This window comes from Phaseolus vulgaris, chromosome 8 (genome assembly GCF_051622355.1).
Source record: "Phaseolus vulgaris cultivar YP4 chromosome 8, ASM5162235v1, whole genome shotgun sequence".
NCBI lineage: Eukaryota > Viridiplantae > Streptophyta > Magnoliopsida > Fabales > Fabaceae > Phaseolus > Phaseolus vulgaris.
In genome coordinates this window covers 3,948,605-3,973,037 of record NC_143505.1, presented here as the reverse complement: position 1 = coordinate 3,973,037, position 24,433 = coordinate 3,948,605, and the positions used below count along the sequence as shown (strand labels likewise).

General features: G+C 33.9%; 1 protein-coding gene across 7 annotated transcripts; it reads left to right on the top strand.

Moving 5' to 3' along the window:
* Nucleotides 1-1,985: 1,985 nt before the first annotated feature.
* LOC137826626 (inositol hexakisphosphate and diphosphoinositol-pentakisphosphate kinase VIP1) lies at nt 1,986-23,997 on the top strand. Of its 7 annotated transcripts, none has more exons than XM_068632674.2 (30): nt 1,986-2,439; nt 2,590-2,653; nt 3,092-3,134; nt 3,911-3,994; nt 5,226-5,289; nt 6,353-6,506; nt 7,045-7,115; nt 7,743-7,847; nt 7,967-8,059; nt 9,538-9,612; nt 10,835-10,920; nt 11,020-11,226; nt 11,304-11,403; nt 11,506-11,576; nt 11,871-11,949; nt 12,737-12,895; nt 13,040-13,082; nt 14,631-14,713; nt 14,895-14,957; nt 15,046-15,120; nt 16,070-16,195; nt 18,252-18,493; nt 19,030-19,074; nt 19,697-19,763; nt 20,333-20,404; nt 20,762-21,015; nt 21,087-21,144; nt 21,982-22,149; nt 23,172-23,246; nt 23,555-23,997. In XM_068632674.2, the coding sequence occupies exons 1-30, from the start codon at nt 2,362-2,364 to the stop codon at nt 23,810-23,812; spliced, it is 3,162 nt and encodes a 1,053-aa protein (XP_068488775.1). In that variant the 5' UTR covers nt 1,986-2,361; the 3' UTR covers nt 23,813-23,997. The 7 variants fall into 7 exon arrangements, 6 of the variants coding, with proteins under 6 accessions (XP_068488775.1, XP_068488777.1, XP_068488774.1 ...); XM_068632676.2 differs by having other exon boundaries at nt 1,994-2,439; nt 2,590-2,649; nt 3,088-3,134; XM_068632673.2 differs by having other exon boundaries at nt 1,994-2,439; nt 21,982-22,153; nt 23,176-23,246.
* Nucleotides 23,998-24,433: the final 436 nt, after the last annotated feature.

Below are 24,433 nucleotides of genomic sequence, written 5' to 3'. Positions count from 1 at the left end.
TTAAATGTGGTGATAAACAAATCAATAAAAAATATTATTTTAAGTTTAAATGGATTGTAGAAAATATTATCTCAAATTATAATAAGTAACAATTTTTAAACAATTAAGAGAAACTTTAAAGTCAAAATTATTGATTTGATATTTTTCAAAGCTAGATGAAGATGAAGTCAAATAATAAAAAGCTCACAACCAAAATAAAAAAACCTTCATTTATATTTGTTCAACCGAGATATAAGTTGAGTAGAAGGATAAAGTTCTTATCCCACATATAAAAGCAGTCAAAATGGGAAAAAATCCTTTAAAAAATTAACTATTGACTAAATCTCAACTAATTGCGAAGGTTACAAGTCAAAGCAGTTAGAATTTGAATTGCAAAAAAAAATCTGATCCATACTAGAAACATTTTGAGAATTACGTGATAAACCTAACAAACACTTGTTAGGATAGATTTGCACCTACTTATATACAATGAAATATCTTTAATCTCTCTGTGTGATTTTCAATACAAAATTTAATAAATATTTTGTAAGCATGCTAATCTGAATGTTCAAAATTCTGCAAAGAATATATTATATATAGCATGTATATATATAACAGTTTAAATATTTAAAAAGGAAAGGTTACTATATTCTGTGATACTTGCTTTCTCGTGAATGGTATGATAAAGAGTCAAGCAAGAAAGAAACAAAACTTAGATAATTTATAATTTCAAAATCTCACTTGGCAAAATGCGTAAAGATTGGTTTACCAAAAGCCTGAATAAAATAATGGAAGCAGATGGATTCCAATAGACTTAAAGTGAATCTGAGGGGACAAAAATGAAAAGAAAGAAAGAAAGGGAGAAGCAGTGAGAGACATTGGTGAATGATGATGGTTGTGGTGCATGTGGGGGACCTGAAGTCATGTTCCACTAGGTGGCCAACATTTCCCATTCCACTTGTCCAATAATTATCCCCGTAGGCCTCCAAAGTTACCCGAAAGCCGATCACCTCATAAAATATAATCGCGGTGTCACGTTGAGATAGCGACACAGAAAGCAACCAAAAATTAGGTTCCACTTGGATCCTTCCCACTCAGATAAAATAGAAATCACAAACACAATATCCCACTCCATCACCTTCCAAACTCCTTTCTCACCCCTCCTACACCTAAAACTTTACCACCTCACTTTCCGTTGCATATTCCACAATCCCTCCAACAGTTTTCACATCAATCCACGCACGCATGCGCCAACCCTTTCTCTATTTTACCAATCCATCCTTTTCTAAACTCTTTCAATAACTCACATCCTTTCTTCTATTTTACCAACCTATCCTTTTCTAAACTCTTTATCCTTTTCAATACTTTTCATTCAAATTAATTACTTTCATTTTTTTCTTATTTCATAGAATATACTATAAATTATAATGTAATGCATTTCACAATAAATCGAGAAGTCGACTAATTAGACATGTGCTTCTGAGTCTCTCGATTAAGACAAATTTGGAGAAAGACTTCTCGAAAAATTATAAATAAGAGAAAATTAATGATAAAAAGTAATGATTGTTTTAATTTTGAACTTGCGAATGAAATATTATTACAATTGATCTGAACGTTGAATGTGTTTACAAGTATCTCATGTGTTTACAAGTATCTCATTTTTAACATTAGAGAGAAAAAAATCAAAAGAGATGATAGAGAGAAATTAAAAGAAAATGTGCGAAAATAAGATAAGTTTAATAGGAAAATTCTACTAACTTGGAAGAATATATATTAGTATTACCTCTCTATAATAAGTAATAAGTAGATAAAAACTTTATGATTTTTTTCTCATAAACACAAGTTTTTTCAAATAGCACAAGGAAAAATAGTAGAGGCACTTGGTTGGGTAACATTATGAAAAGGGTAAATATTTTTTATTTTTTTTTATAAATTATGGTTCGTTTCTAAATTATTAATTTTATTAAATGTTTTTGAAAGAGGTAGAAAAAGTTTTTTTTTTTCTTGAGAAAACGAAACGAAGCATTAAATTGGCTGGTAGAGGGATTCAGCTAACTACTCTACTCTCGTCTATCTTTATTTTCTCAGCTTCGCCCCGTGAGAACTCGTGAGTTGCGTGCTACTGTACTAGTCTTTTGACTCGTTTTTCCGCCCTCTTTCCAGTATAAATACAAATCCAAGTCGGTGGCTCAAGTTTCCGTCATTTTTCTTCTCATGCTTTCTCTGCTTCGTTTCGGCATTCTAGAGATTTTTCTGCTCCGCATTTCTCTCTCGCACCGCGCTCGGACCTTCGTCTTCTGAGTTCCGTGCTCGTCACTTCTTGTGTTCGCGAAGAGGCGTCGATTGTTGGAGTTTCGTCTTCATAGAGTTTTTTCGGTCGCGATGGCGGAGGAGATGGACGAGGAACAAGTTTTGGCTGCGAATAAGATAACTATTGGTGTCTGCGTCATGGAAAAGAAGGTGAAATGTGGCTACGAGGTTCTTTCTCTAATTTATTATTTATTATTATTTTCACGCTGGATCCTGGTTTTTCATTGTGTGGTGGTTTTCCTTTCACTCGCAACCAGTTTCGTGAATGTTTTGATTGAGTGGCTCTGTTTTGTATTGCAGGTTTTCTCGGGGCCTATGGAGCAGATTCTCCGGAGGTTGCAAGCGTTTGGTGAATTCGAGGTAGGTGAATGTTAACTATTTTTTTCCGACATTCTGGTTAACACGATATTGATTTGGAATTGACTTGTTAATGAAAGTACTGGTGATAGCGCCTTTCGTATTGTTTATTTTGTAATACTAATACAATATAATAATATGTAGTTGATGCTATTTTTTCTTTGCCATTTCTCATTGATTTTTAGAAATGCTATTTTTACAGTAGAGGGAGAGAAAAAAAAGAGAGGAGAGAGAAACATGAGAGATGTAATTAATGATATGATGGAAAGGAGTTAGAAGAGAGAAAATAATATTATATAAATTACTCTATCAACTTATTAAAAACACAACTATTAATATTTTTTCATATTTTTCTATTATATTTTTGTTGTATATGACACAGATGGTCCACGGTTGTGCTTTTTTGAACTTTTTCTCACCAGTACGTTGTAATATATGCAGGTAGTATATTTTGGGGACAAGGTTATTCTTGAAGAACCAATTGAGAGGTATGATTAATATCAGTTGAACTTGTTTGATTCTACATTTTGAAGAACCATATATTGATCTATTTATTGTCCTTTTTTAATAAGCTAGTATCTGTTTGAAAGACTACCTACACAGTACATACTGTCTTATAATAACTTTTCTAATTTTTATTAGTTTTTCTTTTTAGTTCCTTTCTGATTTTTTTAATTTGCCATCGGTACTAGACTCTTTTAGTTGATCTGAAAGAGTCTTTAACTGTGTGTCTGGTGGCACAAAGAAAATAAAAGAATGGTAATGATGTCAAGAATAACTTCTTTGTGGGGGATGTTTACCTCATGGAAGTAGAGAGATTTTCAAATGTATATTTGACAACACAAGAGCATATTCTTTAAAATACTTTTTTGGATACACTCTCTTTCACTGCATGAAATACACTAAAAACTACAAAACCTGGAGAAATAATCATTTGAATAAGAGGTGCCTCCCACACTTTTTTTTTTTTGTGATTTCTTATAAATTTTAACCATTGAGAGAGAATATGTCTAAAAAGTATCTTTGGGAGTGTGCTTGTAGCATTTTTGTTCCTAGAGAACACTTTATTCCCTCATCGTGCATTGTTATGCTATCCCAATACATCCAATCAAGGGAACCATTTTTTGCCTATTATTTTCCAGCATGTTCCTTGAATAATATTTGCATCTGAGACTTTATAGCTCAAATATTTCTTGGTGTCAACATTTAAGTGTTTAGAGTTTCAGTGTTAGCATACTAAATTTATATTATGCTATTATTTCAGCTGGCCAGTGTGCGATTGTTTAATTGCTTTTCATTCATCTGGATATCCTCTCGAAAAAGCTGAAGCATATTCTGCTTTGAGAAAGTAAGCTTGTTTATTTACTAATTATATTTGATCTGTCTGTATGTCAAATAAATTATATAAATAATCAAAACCGGGGTATAGTATATTATTATCAAAATACTGATGCTATTGTAAGATGTTCTGGAAATATTATTGGAGCCTAGGTCAGTTACATAGGATGGAAAAATGCTGATGTAATATGAGGACAGTTACATTCTAGCTTCTTGACATTCACCTTCTAAAAGAAATCAATCTAACAAATTTGGTATGAGTGTTTAAAAGGATTTTGGTACAACAAACCATGCTGATGATATGTTTTCACGGTTTTGGTTTTGGCAAGATTAAGGAGGCTACTATTTTATGAATTTAACAGTGCACAGTTTATGCTATTTTCTGCTAGTTGCAGATAATGTCCCTTTTTTCAGTTGTGCCTCATTGGATGCACATTTGTTATGAGATAAATTGATTCATGCTTTGGCCTTTCATGAAGTAAAGTCCTATACTTTGTTTAGCATGCTTTACTCTTTTGCTGCATTTTATATCTGGCCCACTGTTCCTTTCTACCCGTCTCTTTTGTGATTTGTTATGAGAAGTGTGAATGTTAGATCTCTTGCAATTCCTGAAGTGTATGATAGGAGGAATAGGGAGGGTAGTAGCTTAATAGGGGGGCTAAGGACTTAAGATGGTGGGCATAATGTAAGCGATGTAATGGACATTTAGGATGTAACAACCTTGTGTATTTGTCAAGGGTGGAAAGTAAAGGAGTAATAATTAGGAGCAAGCCATTAGGGAGAGTGGAGTGGTGAAGGGCATTAGATTATTTATATATATCTTGTAACTTCAGTTTTAAATTTTAAGTTCAAGTTCACTGCTTAATCTTTAGAAAGAAAGAACGAACAGAAGATGTGATGATCTACCTACACGTAGGTGTGAGATAGATAGGTAATACAAAAGATGAGTTAACCTATGATAACAAGTTAACCTCTTAACATAAGTTCAGCAATTCTGGCATAAATAAAGCAAAATGGTGGGATTGATACAATTTGGATATCCTTTGATAACATTGTTCTATATTCCCCCTTCCCCCAAGACAATGCTGATGTTCACTTAAATATGTACTGGCATAGGAATAATTTCTTCACATTGTCTGTTTGTTTTAATTGTGTCCTGTTGTTTACTTCTTTTGCTATAGTTTCTTTAAGTTATTGGACGAGAATGCTTATTGATCTAAAACCTATGCACTGTGATTCAGACCCTTTCTAGTGAATGAACTGGAGCCGCAACACCTTCTTCATGATCGAAGAAAAGTATATGAGGTAAAAGGGGGTGGGGTCTTTTTATTTGTTTGGCCATGTTCTAATTGATTTGTTTTCATCTTTCATGTCATTTCACTTTGTTTGCATTAAGCTATCTCCGATTTTCATTTAAGAAATAAGTATATAGAAGATTTCATTTTATCGAAGCCTTGATGGCTTTGTAATATTTTATCTGGCTGCAAGCTGATTGCTGTGATATCTGCTTCTCATATTAAGCATAAGTTAGATGATGCATAATTGATTTGCATGTACAAGGGCATGATTTGCTCTTTTGTACATTTATTTTGTGTAACGCTTCTTTTTAAAAGGATGTAAGGAAGCAGATGTTAGAGATAACAAATATTATCTTGGGTTGTTTGTTAAATGTTATTTGAGCCTTTTTGACCTGCTATGTTTGGATTAGAAAAGAGATGGGATAAAATGGAATTGAATAGACTATAATGGAAATAAAAAACTCAATTTTATTATGTTATGATGGAATAAAATTCCCATTTTATCTCATTCCTCCCAAATTGGGGGTGGGGGGAAATGAGAAGCTAAAGTGAAATGGGTTCTACTAATCTTCATCATATTCCACCCTCTTTTTAATGATCTAAAAAGTGGAACATAATGCCATTACATTTCATTTCCCTCCATTCTATCCTCTTCCACCAATCCAAACACAGGAATCTAATCCTTGCAACATTTGAATTCACAAGGTAAAATGGGCTTGTGCATTGTGCGTTTAGGAAATTGGTCTCCAACAATGGACAAACCTACCTTTGACATTTTTTGGGATCTGACTAGCTCTTGTTGATCAGAAATCTGTGTTATTTTTAGTGTAAAATCTTACCCAGCTAAGAAATTCTAGCTGGAGTTAGTTTCAAGTGTTTTTTTTTTTTTTTTTTTTTTTTTCTGGGGGTGGGGGAGGCCACCCATATGCTCTCGACTTAAAAGAGTTTTAGACATAAAAAATATTGTATGTGTCTGTATGGTTGGTGTGTTAATGTTTGGCCTATTACAGCCAAATGTTTTTTACTATTTCTTCTAACAGTTCTAATAATGTTCAATTTTGTGGTTCAAGCGTCTTGAAAAGTTTGAAATCCCTGTTCCAAGATATGCCCTTGTAAATAGAGAAGTGCCATACCAACAGTTGGATTACTTCATTGAGGAAGAAGATTTTGTTGAGGTTCATGGTATGCGTTTCTGGAAGCCATTTGTGGAGAAACCTATTGATGGTGAGCCTATTTATTGTATTTAAGACTGAAACTTTTTTGCAATTCCACGTTTCTTTCTGATCATGGTTGAAAGCAATGTGTTGTGTGATCTAATAGTCTGCCTAGGATTGCAACTGATTAATGGACATTGCATTGGGTTGCTTTAGCACGAGAATGATATATGATTCTTTGGAAAGCCATTAGCATTACATGTCTATGGTATGGCTCTAAATACTATACTGGTACTTATCTACTGAGAAACTTATGAAGTTTGTGGGTATTGTAGAGTTAAGTTATCTAACATACTTTTGTGCCATATATTTATATGATAGAAGTTAAGCCCTCATAGATTCTCTTATGCTATTGTTATTTGATTATACACAGAATGCTGTATTGGTTGCAAAATTACCAATGGTTTTTCTTTTTGTAAAAAGTAAGGAAGATTCAAGTTCTCATGAAGACCCTCTATATTTATTTTCTTGTTTACTTGATATATAACCAACTAGACATATATTTTTATGGATGTGGTATAACCCTTATTTTATTTTATTTTGTGAAGGTGATAATCATAGTATAATGATATACTATCCCAGTTCAGCTGGCGGAGGTATGAAGGAATTATTTAGGAAGGTAAGCTTTAGGCTGACTTATCACTCTCCCTAATGAGGCAGGTGTAATGCAGTTAACATTTTAGAGCACATAGTAAGTCATAAAAGACAGCGATTATTTGATCATGTTCTTTGTCTTTCTTTCACCAAAAAATAAAAGCAATGAATGTCCCAAACCGACATGGATTCCATGCTGCATCCATGAAATGTGATTTAATTTTCCTTTCCCCATCATAGCCCGAGTAGTTTAAAAAAATGTATTTATTATTTTTGTTAAATTTAATTTGCTTTAACCCCTTAAGCAGTGGTGGATGCTACTGCTAAAGTATTTACATGGGCACATGAGGTTGTTGTTTCATCATCATCATTATTATTATTATTATTATAAGTATCATTTGTTCAATTTTAAATTGCATTAAAAAATTAATTCATTCTATCAAACAATGCTGGAAGACTATTATTATATTAGATTAGAATGACCATTACATTCCATCTCATTCCATTTCATTTGTATTCCTTCTGTGAAATCAGTTTGTTATGTCCTAAAAGCAACATTGAACTCTGGAATAATTGATGTTATCATTTCTGTTTTTTGGTCTTATGACATAATCAAGTAATTCAGGCTGCTTTGGGTATTTTATGATCTTAGGTGGGCAACAGGTCTAGTGAGTTCCATCCTGAAGTGAGAAGAGTGAGACGTGAAGGGTCCTATATTTATGAGGAATTCATGCCAACTGGAGGGACAGATGTGAAGGTTTGGATGTGAAGTTTATGTTGCCTATGTTTGTTTTGTTATTTCTTCATAACATATGTGATGTTTCTACATAGTTTTTCACAACAAAAGTGATTTTCAACAATTTTACATGATTGTAGGTATATACAGTTGGCCCTGAATATGCTCATGCCGAGGCAAGGAAGTCTCCCGTTGTTGATGGTGTTGTGATGAGAAATCCTGATGGGAAGGAAGTAAGAAGCCTGTCAAACATTATAGGCCCTTCTGCCATATATCAGTTTCGGTTCTTACAGTCTACACTTGCTCCATTTTATTCTTGTATTTAACAGCAGTTATGCATTATTTTTCTAATAATTAGTGTCTTTTTTTGTTACATAAAAGGGATTCCTTTCGGGTTTTCTTATTGTAATAGAGTATTCTTTATTGTTGGTCAAAAGAAATTTTCACTGTGTTTTAAAAGACAAGACATTGGTAACATCAGTTAGTTTCCTTTTAGTAATTGCTTATGTGAATATGTGCGTGTAGACAGTAAAGTAAACTGTTATAAACAAATTAGTTAAAACCAAAAATGTTATTTTCATGTCAAAAGCTGCTGTCGTTAAACTCCCATGTTAAAAGTAACTAAAGTATATATTCAATTCTACTAGGAACTCTAGTAACACCTCATAAAATTGGAATAAAATTTGTTATATTTTCAATTTCTTTTAAGCTATAAATGAAAGAGATTTTGAGGGGTTGTTCATGGTGTATTTTATTGTTCGTAGAAAATATTTAATCATTGTCATATTTGCATCAAGCTTTGGAAACTTGCAGTAGTTTATTAAATTGCAGTAGTAAAATATTATGTAACCTATCTGTCTTCATTCATTCTTGGCATAAATATAAAAGACATCATTTACTATTGTTGGAGATCCCACCTCGACTAGAGATTAGAGCCTCTCATTGTATATAAGTGGGTGCAAACCTCAATCCTTTGAGCCGGTTTTATGGGGTTAAGTTAGGCTTAAAGTCCATTTCGTAATATGGTATCAGAGTCATTTCAAGCTTATCCTAGTGAGTGTTTGTGTTGGGCTTATCGTGCCACTCGCAATCGGGTCGCTATCAGACCACCCATAATATATAGTCTCACGCACGAGTTGGCAGTCTCGGCGTGAGGGAGGTGTAGTTTCTTACCTCCAACACTGCCTAAATAATATTCCGTAGTCCTTAGTGTAGAATATGGAAAAATTACTTAAATAACTGTGAGTGAAATTATAATATTAAATAACACAATTGGCCTCTAGATCTAAACTAAAGTGTAATAATTGAGATAATTTGATTTTTAATTTTTTTAATGCTTGTGCATCTTTTTAAGTAGTCAGTAGTATAAATCGTGTTCTAGAGTTGGTAGCTTGGAGTATTGTTTGTAGGGGTATTCTCTCACAGGTCTTTTCTGCTAATGTATCTCCCCTTGCATATTTTTCATTGCACCACTGCCTTTCATCAGAGCTTTCCTAAACAGTAACTAACAGTCTTTTTGGTTGCCTAAATTGTTTGCTTTTGTTTGTTTTAGTATATCTTTCTATAATTGCATGAACATTCAATGTTTGTCTAAGTTGTAGATTTTGGATGGATTTGAGAAGAAATAAATATTTAACATTCAAAAGCAGGCTGGTGTGGAACAATAATTTGATTTTTCTTGTTGAAAAATATCTACAATTTCATTTGGCAGGTTAGGTATCCAGTCCTACTGACTCCTGCTGAGAAAGAAATGGCAAGAGAAGTTTGCATTGCATTCAGGCAAGGGGTATGTCTAAGAATGTGGTAACCACAATAGTGCATGCCATTTGAAGATGATCCTTTTTTTGCTGGGCTATGGCTTGTTTTGAGTGACCGTTTTCTGAAAGTTTGTTAAAATCAGCTATCTGGCTCCTAGTTTGCATACATAGATTAATTTGCATTCAACTTAACTGATTAGTAATCCTAGAGTTGTTGAACCTTTTCAAATTTTGAAGTTTGGGTTTTGATAGTTAGAATTGCTACAGAATCCTGGCAATAGTTGCATTTCTGTTTCTTTTGTCCCCTGTATACATGTGCTTCAAATGCATAATGGCTTAGTCTTTCTTTTTGTAGTTTATTTTCCTTATAATCGAAGTTTGACCGGTGACTTAAGAAGTATTTAAATCCGTTTTTGACAAGTAACCACCTTAACAAGTTCTATCATTAAATATTTTGTAAATGATTTTATTTTATCATTACTCTATATTCAATTGGAAATACCTTTTCCCCCTACGGGAAATAGTTGTTTTTATTTTGTACTTCATTTGATTTCTTTAAGTCTTGGGATTATGTGGCTAATAATATTTTGACAAGGGGTTGTGTAGTAGAAGGGGTACCATGGTGCTGAGCCAAGTGCGTTCAACACTCAGTACCTTTTGTTGGCTGAGAATTATCACTTTAGTGTGTTTCTTACCTTTAGCACCTTTGGAGAGTCTTTCTGGTTAAGGGAAAACAGACTTTCAGTTGCTAATTATAATTGTAAAAACCCAAAAGGCTTGGGATGCAGCTTGCTTTCTTTGATGTTAAAATGGTTATAATAATAAGAATGTTCAAATAATTATTAGTCGTCTATCCTATGGACTCTTAGTTAGCAGCCAGTATCTTAGGGTTTTTGTAATTGGTATTTTATATTTACTGCAAATGTTATCCTGAGTAGTAATTTATATGGTAAATTTATGTTAATAGAAACTAGCTTTTTCTATGTTGTTTTCTAGTATTAAGGCTTCTGTAGATCAAGGAAAATGGTATCTTGGAAGACTTGGCTCAAGGCATTATAATGCCCTGTCTTTGATTGCCTTGATATGTGGCTGCTAATTGAAGTTTATACATTTTATGCATTCAGCTTCATATGCATTTGACACTCTTTGATTATGAGGTTTTAAAAATGGGTTTTTCTTGTTGAAGGAAAGAAATATTTCAAAGTCTGCTCCTCTTATTCTCCTACTATAGTTCATTCTTGTTGCTTGCAGGTTTGTGGGTTTGATCTCTTGAGATGTGAGGGACGCTCCTATGTTTGTGACGTGAATGGATGGAGCTTTGTTAAAAACTCACACAAGTAATATTTTGTGATTTTATTATTTTGGCTTTGTTAGATAGTTCAAAGTACATCAGCAGTTATTCACTCTGCTTGTAACTACAATTGGATCTTCTTAAGGTATTATGATGATACTGCTTGTGTGCTGCGGAAGATGTTCTTAGATGCAAAAGCACCTCATCTTTCTTCGGCAATTCCACCAACTTTACCATGGAAAGTAAATGAACCAGTCCAACCTTCAGAGGGACTCACTCGTCAGGGTAGTGGTATTATTGGCACTTTTGGACAAGCTGAAGAACTACGTTGTGTGATTGCCATTATTCGCCAGTATGTTCTTTCCCCTTTTTGTAACTTAAATTGGTTAATCATCTTGTTCTTGGCTAATTACTATTTTCTTTTGGCAGTGGTGATAGAACTCCCAAACAGAAGGTGAAGCTTAAAGTTACCGAGGAAAAACTACTAAACCTAATGTTGAAATACAATGGTGGTCGACCTAGAGCTGAGGTGATATGAATTTCTAGTGCTAATGTAATGTTTGCCAACTTTTATTTGAGTCACTGGATTTTATTTCACTCTTTTACTTGATTGATGGTCTTTTGTTTGCAGACAAAACTTAAAAGTGCAGTTCAACTTCAAGATCTATTAGATGCCACACGCATGCTAGTTCCTCGTACCAGGTATTTCATTATGCACACACTTAATGTTTGTTGCACATTAGCATCACATGCAACTCAATTTCAATAATTTGATGTGAAAGTTTAATCAAATTTTGGAAGTGTGGTTGGGGTGGTAAAGTCAGTTTTCTTCTCAATATTTCTTTTGATTGAATTATAATAAATTTGTAGTTTTCTATGTTCACATGTTTACTATTGTTGTTAGCAGGTAATTTCATGGGTTTTCTAATCAGTTTATATTTCGTATTTATGTTAAGCAAGGGTTTTAAACTAATTATAGCTGTATATACTATGTAGACCAGATCGAGAAAGTGATAGTGAGGCTGAAGTCGAGCACGGTGAAAAGCTCCGTCAAGTTAAAGCTGTCCTCGAGGAGGTATTTAATTTTCTTAACTATGAATATATTATTGCCTAAGCTACTATCTATTTAGTCAAGATCTAATTATACGATGATAGACTCTTGCTGTCCTAAAAGAAGGACAGATAGCTACTAACTATTACATGGCGCTGACTCAGCTTATCATACTTTCTAGTTAATGGTAACATAAAACTGATACAGAGAATAGTCTAACACTACTTATACTATCACATTGATTGTGTGCTACGAACTCATGAATTAGTATGTGGTATAAAATCCAATTTTCCTTGCTTTGCGAAGTCCATGATTGTATATACTGCAAAGAAAGGGAAACTGAGGACACAGCTTCCTGCTAGATGTGGCAATATGCAAATATTTGATTGGTGACATTTCTGATTGATGATTTGTCATGTGAGAAGAAGACCAACCAAAAAGCCATTGAGAAGAGTTGATCAGATGAATGATAAGTGCTAACTTAATAGAGGTTAAGGAAGACCAAGAAAAAAGTGAAATCATTATGAAGGAATGGTAGATTTCTTATGGAGCATAATGGCAGCTTTTGATCATGTAGCTAGTCTGTCTTGTGGGAAAGACTTTTAGTGATCTTTCTGTGTTGCACATACAGAAACTTGTCTATTAGTTGTGACGTTCTACCCATGTTGCTTGCAAAATAGGAAGACAATACTCCTACATACACGACTTCTAAAGCTTGAATAACAACATCTTTATTTTTTTATTTTCATAATTTTGATAAAAATAGTCTTGAGATGTTTAGTGTACTTTTGTTTTCTTTTATTCATATCAGGGTGGGCATTTCTCTGGCATATATAGAAAGGTTCAATTAAAGCCACTAAAGTGGATCAAAGTGGCCAAAAGCAATGGTGAAGGAGAGGAAGAACGGCCTGTTGAAGCTCTGATGGTTCTTAAATATGGGGGTGTTCTTACACATGCTGGCAGAAAGCAGGTTCAGACTAATAAACACATCAAAGAATGTTTCTGCATAGTTTGAGTTTGATAGTATTGCTGTTGTTGAGACTTGATAGTAAATGTGAGATTTGTATTTTTGATCCTCTTTCCAGTTGTGTTAATTGTGTTTTTTTCTTTGTAGGCTGAAGAACTAGGAAGATATTTCCGGAATAATATGTATCCAGGTAACTCAAATGATTTTTTTGTTAGCAATGCATTCTGAAGTTTAAACTAAAAGGCACCGAGGCATGCTACAGCAGATTTTTTCTGGAAGTAACTGCAGAAATTGTATCACTGATTTTCTATTTTGATATTTGTGTAGATTATTTGAAAGTCTTCTTTAAGGTAGGAATGGTGGTTGCCTAAATGTGTGCTGTAAGAGATATAAACTACCTATGGCTCTGTGCATACTTGCTTTTTATAGATTTGATACTTATGGGTTGTATATTTTTGGCTTCATTACAATATTTATCTACCCACATATGTAAAAGCATTCTTTGATCTTACACTCACTGCACCCGTTCCAGCGGGGCTTCAATTGGTGGACTTGTTCACCAAGGAGCATCCGAAAATAATATCCCAAGAACTTATCATAAGTTGGGAATGATGATATCTATTCACAAACTTGACGGGTAGTATGAAACACTGATATTTCAATTTGCTCCATCTTTGATACGTGTTTAATACCGGTACTCTAGGATACTTCACCAATACATATCAATGAAGTATCGAAACCTTTTGAGGGCATTAATACTCTTTTTTGTGTGTTGGATGAGGTGTCCACACTTCTAATATACATATAAATGTGGCTCTTCATAAACTGGAGAGGGTAATTTTTCTCTTTATGAATTATTTTAAAAAATTAATGAGGTTGATAATGTTATTCCTATGTGTAAATAATAGGAAGTAATTTATGATGACAATGATTTATAACTTTATATTTCAACAATGTCTAAGAAATGTGTTTTTACTTTCGATTTGAACAATTGTAGTTATATATTTGATATTTTTATGAATTTTTAAACATTTTTAAATATGTATCGTGTATTGTATGTATCATACCTTGTTTTGTTAGAATAACTGTATTGCCATATCCTATGTGTCATATTGTAGACATTTTAGGATATGAAAAAAATTAGTCTCGATATTTGTTTTTATTTTATATTGTTTCCTTATTTCCCTTTTTAGGCTTAGCTGTTTTCCTTATAAATGATTGACTAGAGCTTGTATTTAAACTATATGGAATATATCAAATTTCCTTTTCTTTTGACCGATATACTGCTATCAATTGTTTTTACTGTTGTAAATAGTATATTATTAGGAAAAAAATGTTGTCAATATCTCCATAGCAATCAGGAAAAAAATTAAGGTTTTGATGGTAGAATGTAATTGGTGTAATTGTTATAAATAAATAATTCTTTATTTTCCTACATAGTTCAAGTTTAAGGATAAAGTTCAATTTGATGTTCATATGTGTTGGGTTATACATAAGAAAAATGTCACAGAAGATATTGTGCCACGAACTTGAATCTTCAAAAATACAGGATGTATTTAAATATTAAGATGTTTTAGATCATCTTACTGAGTTCAAAATCAGTTTTTAATGTTTAAAAACTGGGAGTGCTACTTATTAGTCAGAACGATATATTTCAAATATGATATTTCATTCTTCTTGTAATTATAGACATGACAAGGAATTGTCCACAAGCAAATTAAATTCTTAAATGTTGTAGGAGAAGGTACCGGGCTGCTTCGCCTCCATAGCACATACCGTCATGATCTTAAGATATACAGCTCTGATGAGGGTCGTGTACAGGTATGGTTGTCTCACTTAGTTCCTTCAATCAAAAGGAGGCCTCGACTTCCTGAGTGGTTCTGAAAGCAGTTACTCCCCTTGTTATTTAATTTTCTTTTAATGTCGAGATTATGTTGCTAACTGGCATAATCTGTCAAAATGCATTATTTATGAACCATTTTATATTGGTCTGTGTTAACAGATGTCTGCAGCTGCTTTTGCCAAAGGTCTTCTTGACCTTGAAGGGCAGCTAACACCAATCCTGGTTTGTTTGTTTGTTTTTTAAATTTTTGAAAGAAACTTTTTGATCTATTTTTTGTTTTTATGTTTGACTAAAACAATTGTAATATTAGGTTTCACTTGTCAGTAAGGACTCCTCCATGTTGGATGGGCTTGACAATGCCAGTATTGAAATGGAAGAAGCCAAGGTTTGAAGTGTGTACGTTGATTTATGTGTTCTTGTTCATAGGCATTACAGTAATGATGAAAACTTGAAAATTTGTTCAACGTCAAAGACCAATTTTCCTAAAGGCTTAAGCTTAGATGAAGGCTGAATTGTTTTATTTCTTAGATACTCCCTCATGCAAGGCCCTTTTGTCTTGTAGAGTTATTAGAGATGGAAACCATTCATTTTTTTTTGTCTAAGAGGTTAAGCTTTTGGAATTGTGAGTAATGCTAGCAACATATTATATAACAAATGCTTTCCAACACATTCTACTACAACAAAATCTATCCCACTAGGTAAGGCCATCATCTATATGGATTACAGAACACCGTTTGGCTCAATTAAAGACCAAAGTTTCTGCAATGTTATTTACCTCAAGTCCCTCTTTGATCTCTTCCTCCAGTGTCTTTCTTGGCCTCCCTCTCCTCTTCATAGGATTAGAAATCATATAATGCACTTCTCTCATGGATGCCTCTTGAGGCCTTCTTCATACATATCGGATTCTAGCACCTTTGTGATGGACCCCGTGTTCCTATAATTGTAGAAAGGCTCATTTCCTTTCCAATTACCTTAATATTTATGGGAATTGAAACGATCCCTTCCTATTCTCATTTCATTTACTCCAAAATATTCTCATATCTCGATAGGAGGCCTATGAATAATTTTTTATATCTCTTAGATGCTCACCCTACTAGAGCTTTCGGACTAAAGCATGGGTAATGCATAGACTCACTTGATCTTGATCTCATGCATAAGTTTAATTTTGTGTGGAGAGTCAAGGGCAACAAGAATTGAATTCCTGAACCCTTGGCCAGTGGTATCTACTGATTGTGTATTTAAGAACTCATGCATATCAAGTGAGGTTCAGAAAGTAATACAGGAACATTGCTATGCTCTTCAACTTATTATAGTCATGGTTGAATATTCTGCAGGCTCGGCTAAACGAAATCATAACCTCCAGTTCAAAGACAATCCTCAGCAATGGATCAGCTGAATTTTCTTGGATGGTTGATGGTGCTGGACTGCCACCTAACGCGTCAGAATTGCTTCCCAAGTTGGTAATGTTTTTGTAAATTTAGTAATGCATTGTTGTGTCATTAATCTCTTCTTCCATGGCATGATTCAGAGGGGAAGCTAAAAGATCCTTTTTTATGAGAAAAACTAATCTGGTTATCTTGCTGTGCTGCCTTAAGAAGATTCCAGTGTATAACTTAAAAATTGTTTAAAAAGTACATGTTTTTTAAAATAAAATAATCATTGCCTGAATATGTTGAGTGTATGGGAGTGTCATACGAATAAAGCATAAAGGGATGATGAAATTCATTGCAATGTTATTACATTTTTTGACTGAAGATGTGGTTTAGTGCTTATATTTTGCTCATTTAAAACATATCCACATGTAACTCCCAGAATCTAAGCAAGAATGAAATAGTGATAGATTGATTTCTTATTGTTAAAATTCACAATAGATCTTATCTAGATATCTTCTGATCAATTCCACTAATGGAAAACCCAGATCATGGTAGCTCTAGAATGTGACAAAGCTGTCCAATATAAAAAACAAAGCAAAGACTAAAGAATGAACATACCATAATTGCTGGGTGAGTGAATGGGAAAATGGGAGAACCATTCCCTTGTGTAATCTCTTTTAAAATTAAAAATAGAACATCTCTTTTAAAACTAAAAGTAGAAACCCCCTCTCAAGCAACCATAAATATTAATTAATGTGATTTTATGTATGATTGCTTTCATGTTTTGGTCATATATTGTTAGAGATATTATTTGAATGTTACATTAAATAGAGAGACATGATAGCAAAATATGTTACCAAATATTTCTTATTATTAAATATTGATTTTGTTCCGTATTATGCATGTGTGTACAAAATACACAAATACAAGCAATCATTTCAATATGGTACAAGAGTAGTACGATCCTCAGTGGCCTATTTTGTCTTTAATTCCCTGTTAGGCCATTACTTTGTCACTCCCTCTAATCCAATGCAAGCTTTTTTGCTCTTGGGCAACCACCCTGCTCTCCTAGCCTCTGTGCACTTCAAACCCTTTTTTTCCCCAGCAGCTACCATTGCCTCCGAGCATCTTTTCTCTTGGCAACCACTGCAGTTTCCAGACATTTCTTTTTGCTCTCTGGGAGTTGCTGCATGTTTTAGCATCTTTTGCTCCCACTAGCCACCACACTCTCTGAGCTTCTGCACTCTCCAGCAGCTGTTGTTCCCTCTAAGCCTTTTTTTTTCTCTGCACAGCAGGCAGCGCGCTCCCCAAACATTTTTTGGTCTTTGACAGTCGTTACACTTTTTGAGTGTTTTTGCTCCCTAGTAGCTGCTGCACTCTCCAAACATTTTCTCTTTGCGGCTCCAAGTCTAGTAGCCGCCACGCTCCAAGTCTAGCAGCCGCTGAGCTTTCCAAGAACTTTTGCTCTTCGGAAGTTGTCCTGCCCTCCAACACATGTAACAAAGATATTATGTCATTATTTACGTTATGAGATCTAATAGCCAACTGACCAACATGATTTTCTTGAGGGGTTTTGTATTAATGGTATTTGTAACAAGCTTCCCTCATATGCCCTAGGTTGAGGAGAAGTGTTAGAAATATAATATTGGATTATATTAGAGATATGATATGATTTGATAGAGAAATATTGTATCAAATATTTCTAATTATTAAATATCGATTTTGTTTCTTATTATTGTATCTCTTCATTTTAAATAAGAATACTCATGTGTGTACACAATGCAAAATACACAATTACAAGCAGTTCTTTCAATATATGTAAACTTTTTATGGTTAGAAATATGTCGAACAAAGATTGATTGAGTTGCAATACTAAATTTTTTTAAAATTTCAGTTGATTGAGTTGCAATAGTAAAATTTTTTGAAAGATTATATTGAACTTTTTTTTATGTTCGTACCATCTAACTATCTATCAAAATGAAACATGTTTGCTATAAATCTGAGTTCATTACTCTTGATAGGATAGTGTTTTTGTCACAAGTTATTTCTCCTATAGGTTTTCACTACTGTTAAACATGAAACTACTTGTGTGAAATGGTACTAAAACTGTTTTGTCAACTTTTGCTGCCTATGTAATGAATAGGTAAGCTTGATTAAGAAGGTTACTGAACAAGTAAGACTACTTGCCACGGATGAAGATGAGAATCTTGCAGAAACGAGCCTATATGATGTAATTCCTCCTTATGATCAAGCAAAAGCACTTGGAAAAACAAATATTGATGTTGATCGTATAGCTGCTGGATTACCTTGTGGTAGTGAAGGGTTTCTTTTAATGTATGCTCGATGGAAAAAGCTTGAAAGGGATCTGTATAATGAACGGAAAGAGTAAGCATTTACATTTAGTTTTTGTTTAATCTTGTTTGATTTTATTGTATTTCCTTCTATATATGAGTAAACCAAATGGTACTTCAAATGCTATCGACACATGAGAAAAGGTTTTTAGTTACATGAAATGTACACAATAAAAGGATTCCTGATTGAATTTTTTAAATCTATTTATTGTTGAAGTCAAAACTTATTAAACCCCTGTAGTTTACATGGGCACTATTTGTATCTTTCCTTGATTTGTAGATGAACTTGTTCTTAAATCATTTCATCCAAATTATTTTTCTTCTCTGGCCATTGTAATAAAGAATGCTTTACCTTTTTCCCTTGTAATTTGTAGCTACTTGAAAAGTAAAACAATTCTTTTGTGTGTAAGAATATTCAATTCATTTCCTAATTAGAATGATTTTTATTTTTCTCTAGCTTTTTCAAATTACGTTTTTTTTCCTGTGAAAAGATCGTTCAAAAAAACTATCACGACTTCTAATGTGGCTTATTGTTTTGGTTGACACACTGATGGTGTTTTACTTTCATAGGCGCTTTGACATCACCCAAATTCCTGATGTCTACGATTCATGCAAGTAAGTTATCTATTTCCTTAGGCTTTTATGATGACATAGTAGGACCTTTCCAGATCTACAATATTTGTGTAATATTGCAACAGTGGAGATTAATGTGAGATCTCTAACGTATCACCTCTCACACCAATTACTAGGCACTCAAGTGTGGAAAATAGATATTTGTTGTGGTATGATAGTAGTGGATGATACGATATGTCCAACTAGGTTTTGATACGATCTTAGAAAGCGGACTTCATGCCAAATTCAAACTCTCAACTGGTTTGCAGGGTGAGATTTGCATTGATTTATATATTATAATTTGGTCATATCTCCAGTTGAGTAAGATCTCCAACATTTTCAAGTGTCCCTCCATCCAGTTTAGTGTGAGATGTGTCTATGTAGGTATTAAAGTTGAGACTACTAACTAGTTGCTGAACTTTGGGAAACCCACTATAGCCACAATTGTTTAAACAGAAATTTCTAGGTTGAGCAAGTAACAGCCAAACACATAGTACTCTTCAATATATCTGTACATAATCTGCAACTTCATCAATATGAAGGAAAAATTGGCAGTTTCATTTAAATTATGTAGCCTCTTTTATTTCTTATCTTTGAGAAATTAACATTTACTTTTATATTACAGATATGATCTTTTACATAATGCGCACCTTAATCTAGAGGGATTGGATAAGCTTTTTAAGGTTGCCCAGGTATGAATTAGGGAAAATTTTTGCTCAAGTAGAACAGCTTGAACCTGTATAAGCCTGACTGACTAGCCTGAATTTGTGTCCACTACATATACTTTGATATATAACTTGGATGGCTAAATATTGTTAATGTTTCCATGCTTCTTGGGGTTGAGCATAAATTTCATACTTGTATGTAGCCTTGCTGATATTAGTGCATCAAGATACTCCATCTGCACTTTTTTACACTGTTTTCAACTTTGATTCACGTGTAATTTGTTGCCTTTATACTTGTGTCCTTGTAGCAAACGTCATCTAGTTGGATAAGATTATTGTTCTTGTTTGTTATTGTATTTATCCTTGTTGAAAGAAAAACTTACTGCGAAGCCTGAGCACCTTTTACTCAGCAAAAATATTTCTTAAAATTTTGAGTAGTATTTTTGCTTTACCACTTTAAAATAATATTTGGATTTTAAAAAACCAGAAGAGTCAAGTATTCCGTTGTGGAAACAACATACCCACATGTAATATTCCTGTGCGTCATCACCTTGAGCAATGAAGATAGGACCTTTATTATGCCTTGTTATTTGCAGGCACTTGCTGACGGTGTAATTCCAAATGAATATGGAATAAATCCGAAGCAGAAGCTAAAGATTGGCTCAAAGGTAAAGTGTTGGTATAAGGAATCTATATGAAAATTTTCTAGTTTAGGGACAAAGTTGCTAGTGTAATTATCTAGTAGGACCTTGAATTATTTAAAAATGATTTATGTTAGGGATCCTAGTATAAATTTTTACAGTACATTTAAATACTTCCAAACAGTTCAGGGTCGTACAGATTAATTTAACTTTAATATTATTTTTAAATTTTCAATTTGGTACATAAAATTGATTGCATGACATGAGGTAAGGCTAAGGTAAAATGAAAAGAAAATTGATTGTTGCACAGAAAACATTTGGTAGCGAGTAAAAATTGTAAATTGTTATTACATTATTTTATTTCTTTGTATTAATTTGATTCAGATTGCACGTCGATTATTGGGTAAAATTTTAATTGATTTGAGGAACACTCGAGAGGAAGCCATTAGTGTTGCTGAGTTAAAGAGTAACCAAGACCGTGATTCATCCTCCGTGAAAACTGAAAAGGAAGATAGTGACTCCAAGTCAAAACATCCAAATAAGAATGATGAAATAAGGAAATCTATCACTTTAAGTGATATATCAATGGATCAAGATGATGATGATGATAAGGAGACCAAATACCGTTTGGATCCAAAGTAAATATGTTGTTTTTGTTTTTATCTTGTACATTTTTACTCGCATTCTAATACTTTTTATTATCCCCCAGGTATGCGAATGTGAAGACACCTGAACGTCATGTGCGAACACGCCTATACTTCACATCAGTGAGTCCTTTCAGATCAGATTATGTTAATAAAATCTTGAACAGAAGTTTACTTCTATCCCACGGCCACTCCCCCCCCTACGGTCTTTCTGTCATGTCAAAGTATTTTCAAACTGGTTATTTCAATCACAGATAGGTTACTCATTGACTATTCTTGTGAACATCTTAGACCTTTTAAGTGGTTTATTATTCCAAAAAAAGTATTTTTCAATGAGTGTCATTCAAGTGATTTTCCCAAAATCTTGTCATTATGTTGGCTGGGGATTAGTGTTGGAGATTAGGATCCTTTTCCATCTTTAGTACATCAAACTAATTCAACAACCGGCTTAATAAAAAAAAAATGGAAATAGATGTGGAAAAAAACATATATTAAGCCAATTGTTGGATTCTAGGGGTACACAGAATCGAAGGCACATAGTCAAACATGTTGTACAGGCTATTCTGGTCCAGCTGCTAGCATTATTTAGACTCTTGTTAAGGGGATTTGAATAAAATTTTCTTGGAAGGAATGTTCTTGATTAATGATATTTTGTACACCTCGGTTTTTATCAAGGTCTTGATTCTCAAAATTTGAGTTATGTGAAAGGAAATGTTAGGCTCTAGGAGAGTTTTGTTCTCTTAAGCAGTTAGACACCGACCTCACTCCTCCCTTCCCTCAAATCAAACATTCAAAGCTTTCGTTTAACTGTGAAATTATGTTTGAACAAACAGGTATAAAATCCTTTATCTATAATTTCCAAATAGGTGCAAACTCAGCTTCAAATTTTTTTATATTTGCATGAATTTATCTTCGTTTTATTTCCATATTCTTGCTTTTAACTATTATTTATGTTTACAGGAATCACATATCCATTCTCTCATGAATGTTCTTCGCTATTGTAATCTGGATGAATCTCTTCTAGAAGAAGAGAGCCTCGTTTGCTTTAACGCTCTACAGCGCCTATACAAAACAAAGGAGCTGGACTATATGAGCTACATTGTGCTGAGGATGTTTGAAAACACGGAGGTAGGTTATTTTGGGCTTGCCCAAGCAATGTTTCTGAGTTGTTGCTGCACGTCTGCAACATTCCAGTCGTTTACAATTATATCTAGTTGGCATTTTCAATATGGTGTTGATAGTGAGGGGGGTACACAGTGGTGCGATATGTTGCTGATAGTTATTTTAAGCCTTTTAGTGACTTGGGTTGGCTTGTACTCATGTACCATAAGGTATGGGTGATAAATATAAAAAAAAGGATCGGATCAAATCCTTCCGGATGGTTAATGATCCATCCAATATTTTTCAAAATCCAATGGATCCTCCTATCAGTGCTTAATGAATCAAAACTAATCTAAACAAATTTATTGATAATTAAATCTTTCTTAAAATTTACTTCCTAGAAATTTATCTTTTGAAAGTTGTTTTAAAAATATATTTTTAATCTTTTAAAATATATTATTTTAATGGATGGATTGAATATTTACCTGTGAAAATTTGTCAATCAATAGATTTGATTATTATCAAATGGATCAAGACGAATCAGATTTATTAATATTTTAACTGGATTAATGAATTTTTATCGGATTCCTCAATTTTCCCACCCTTACTTAAAGGGTAAGGTAATCTAGTGCCCTATTCTCTTTAGGTGAACTATGTCGTTCAGTTGTGGTGAACTGTACTTTGTTGAGTGATATAGGAGTGACGAGTAGCTAGGACTAGGAAAGAGTCCACAAATAGAACATCCTAAAGAATCCATTATGGTTTGGTATATGAAACTGCCTTTGGCAAGGCTCGTTCAGAATCCTAGAGACCCTAACTAACTATACCAGCTGGAAGTAACAAGTGTGAAAACTAACCAGACAGTTGCAACTAACTGGGCTAACTAAGAGGCAGCTTAAGGATATGAGAACAGAGAAAAGAGAGGTACCTCGTAGAACAGTGCGATATTTTCATTATTTTGATGGGGTATAATTGTCTGGAGTCATGTGATGTGTAGTTTATGTGGTATCTGTGTTATATTGATTTTAATTTTGGTTTGCAAATGGCAGGTAGATTTGGAAGATCCAAAAAGGTTCCGCATAGAGTTGACCTTTAGCCGTGGTGCTGATTTATCCCCCTTGGAGGTAAATGATATTCAATTTATATTGTTTGCTGCATCTGGTGTATGGTTTGAAAGTGAAATTCAATTCAATTCCACTGGGCATCAGGACACAAATGGTGCAACTGGTTTGAAGCTTAGAAATTTCTAAGTTAATCCCTCGCAGCTGCACAAAACAGCCGTATGAGGCTTTAGTTTTTACGTCACTCATTTCGTGGAAATTCCATTTATTGACATGATAAAAGTTCTCCCCTTGACAACTTTTCGTTGAGAGGAATATATGCTGATTTTAAATGTTGAATTTCTTCATTAGCTTATTTCTGTTCGTTGCAGGAAAATGATAGCGAGGCATCTTCGTTGCATCAGGAGCACACACTGCCTATTATGGGTCCTGAAAGGCTGCAAGAAGTAGGGTCCTGTCTCACAATGGAAAAAATGGAGTTGATGGTTCGTCCATTTGCTATGCCTGCGGAAGACTTCCCTCCACCAGCAACCCCTGCAGGATTCTCTGGCTATTTCTCAAAAGGCGTACTTGAGCGTCTTGTAAACCTTTGGCCTTTCCATAAGCATGCCCATTCTAATGGGAAATAGTCCAACTTGTTCAGTACTTTTCCCCTCTACTTCAATGTTCCAACTTAATGTTTCTTATTGTACATGGGAAAATTCTGACACAACCAAAGCGAGCTTTGGGCTCTTTTGGAAATTTTTTGAAACAATCTTCTTCCAGCCAAAAAATGTTGGAAGATGTAAAAAATAACTATAGTAGTTAAATCAAACTCCTTGTCCAGCTCCTTCTATCATTTTGGTTTTGCCCAAAAACTAAAAGGATTGCGGTAAGGAAAACGATGTGTGAAAACGGGTGATGAGCAAAGACTTGATAAGCGAGAACAAACACTGAAGAACTGTGATTGTTGGAAAGTAGACGGGCCTGGCTGGATCAGTGAGAGGTAGTTGGCAGAATTTCTCAAAATCAAAGTAGTTGCTTCAACGAAATAGCGACTAAAATCAAATTATGTTGCCTGCTCCGTCAAAACGCGACGCAAAGCATGCTATAGTCGTGATTAACTACTTTGGATTGAATCATCGAATCGTGTTAATATTTTTTATTTTTTATTGGTTTGATGATAGTTTTGGTTTCATTCTTTGGATTGACTTGTCTGTGCGACACTGACGAAATTTAGTATCGAACGTAGTTCAGGGTTTATTGGTGTA

Bases quoted from the DNA above. Each gene is read 5' to 3' on its own strand.
- LOC137826626 (XM_068632672.2), top strand. From the start codon at position 2,362: ATGGCGGAGGAGATGGACGAGGAACAAGTTTTGGCTGCGAATAAGATA. The intron at 11,404-11,505 runs GTGATATGAATT...TTTTGTTTGCAG, and splicing joins GTGGTCGACCTAGAGCTGAG to ACAAAACTTAAAAGTGCAGT. The intron at 21,016-21,086 runs GTAAATATGTTG...ATTATCCCCCAG, and splicing joins AAATACCGTTTGGATCCAAA to GTATGCGAATGTGAAGACAC.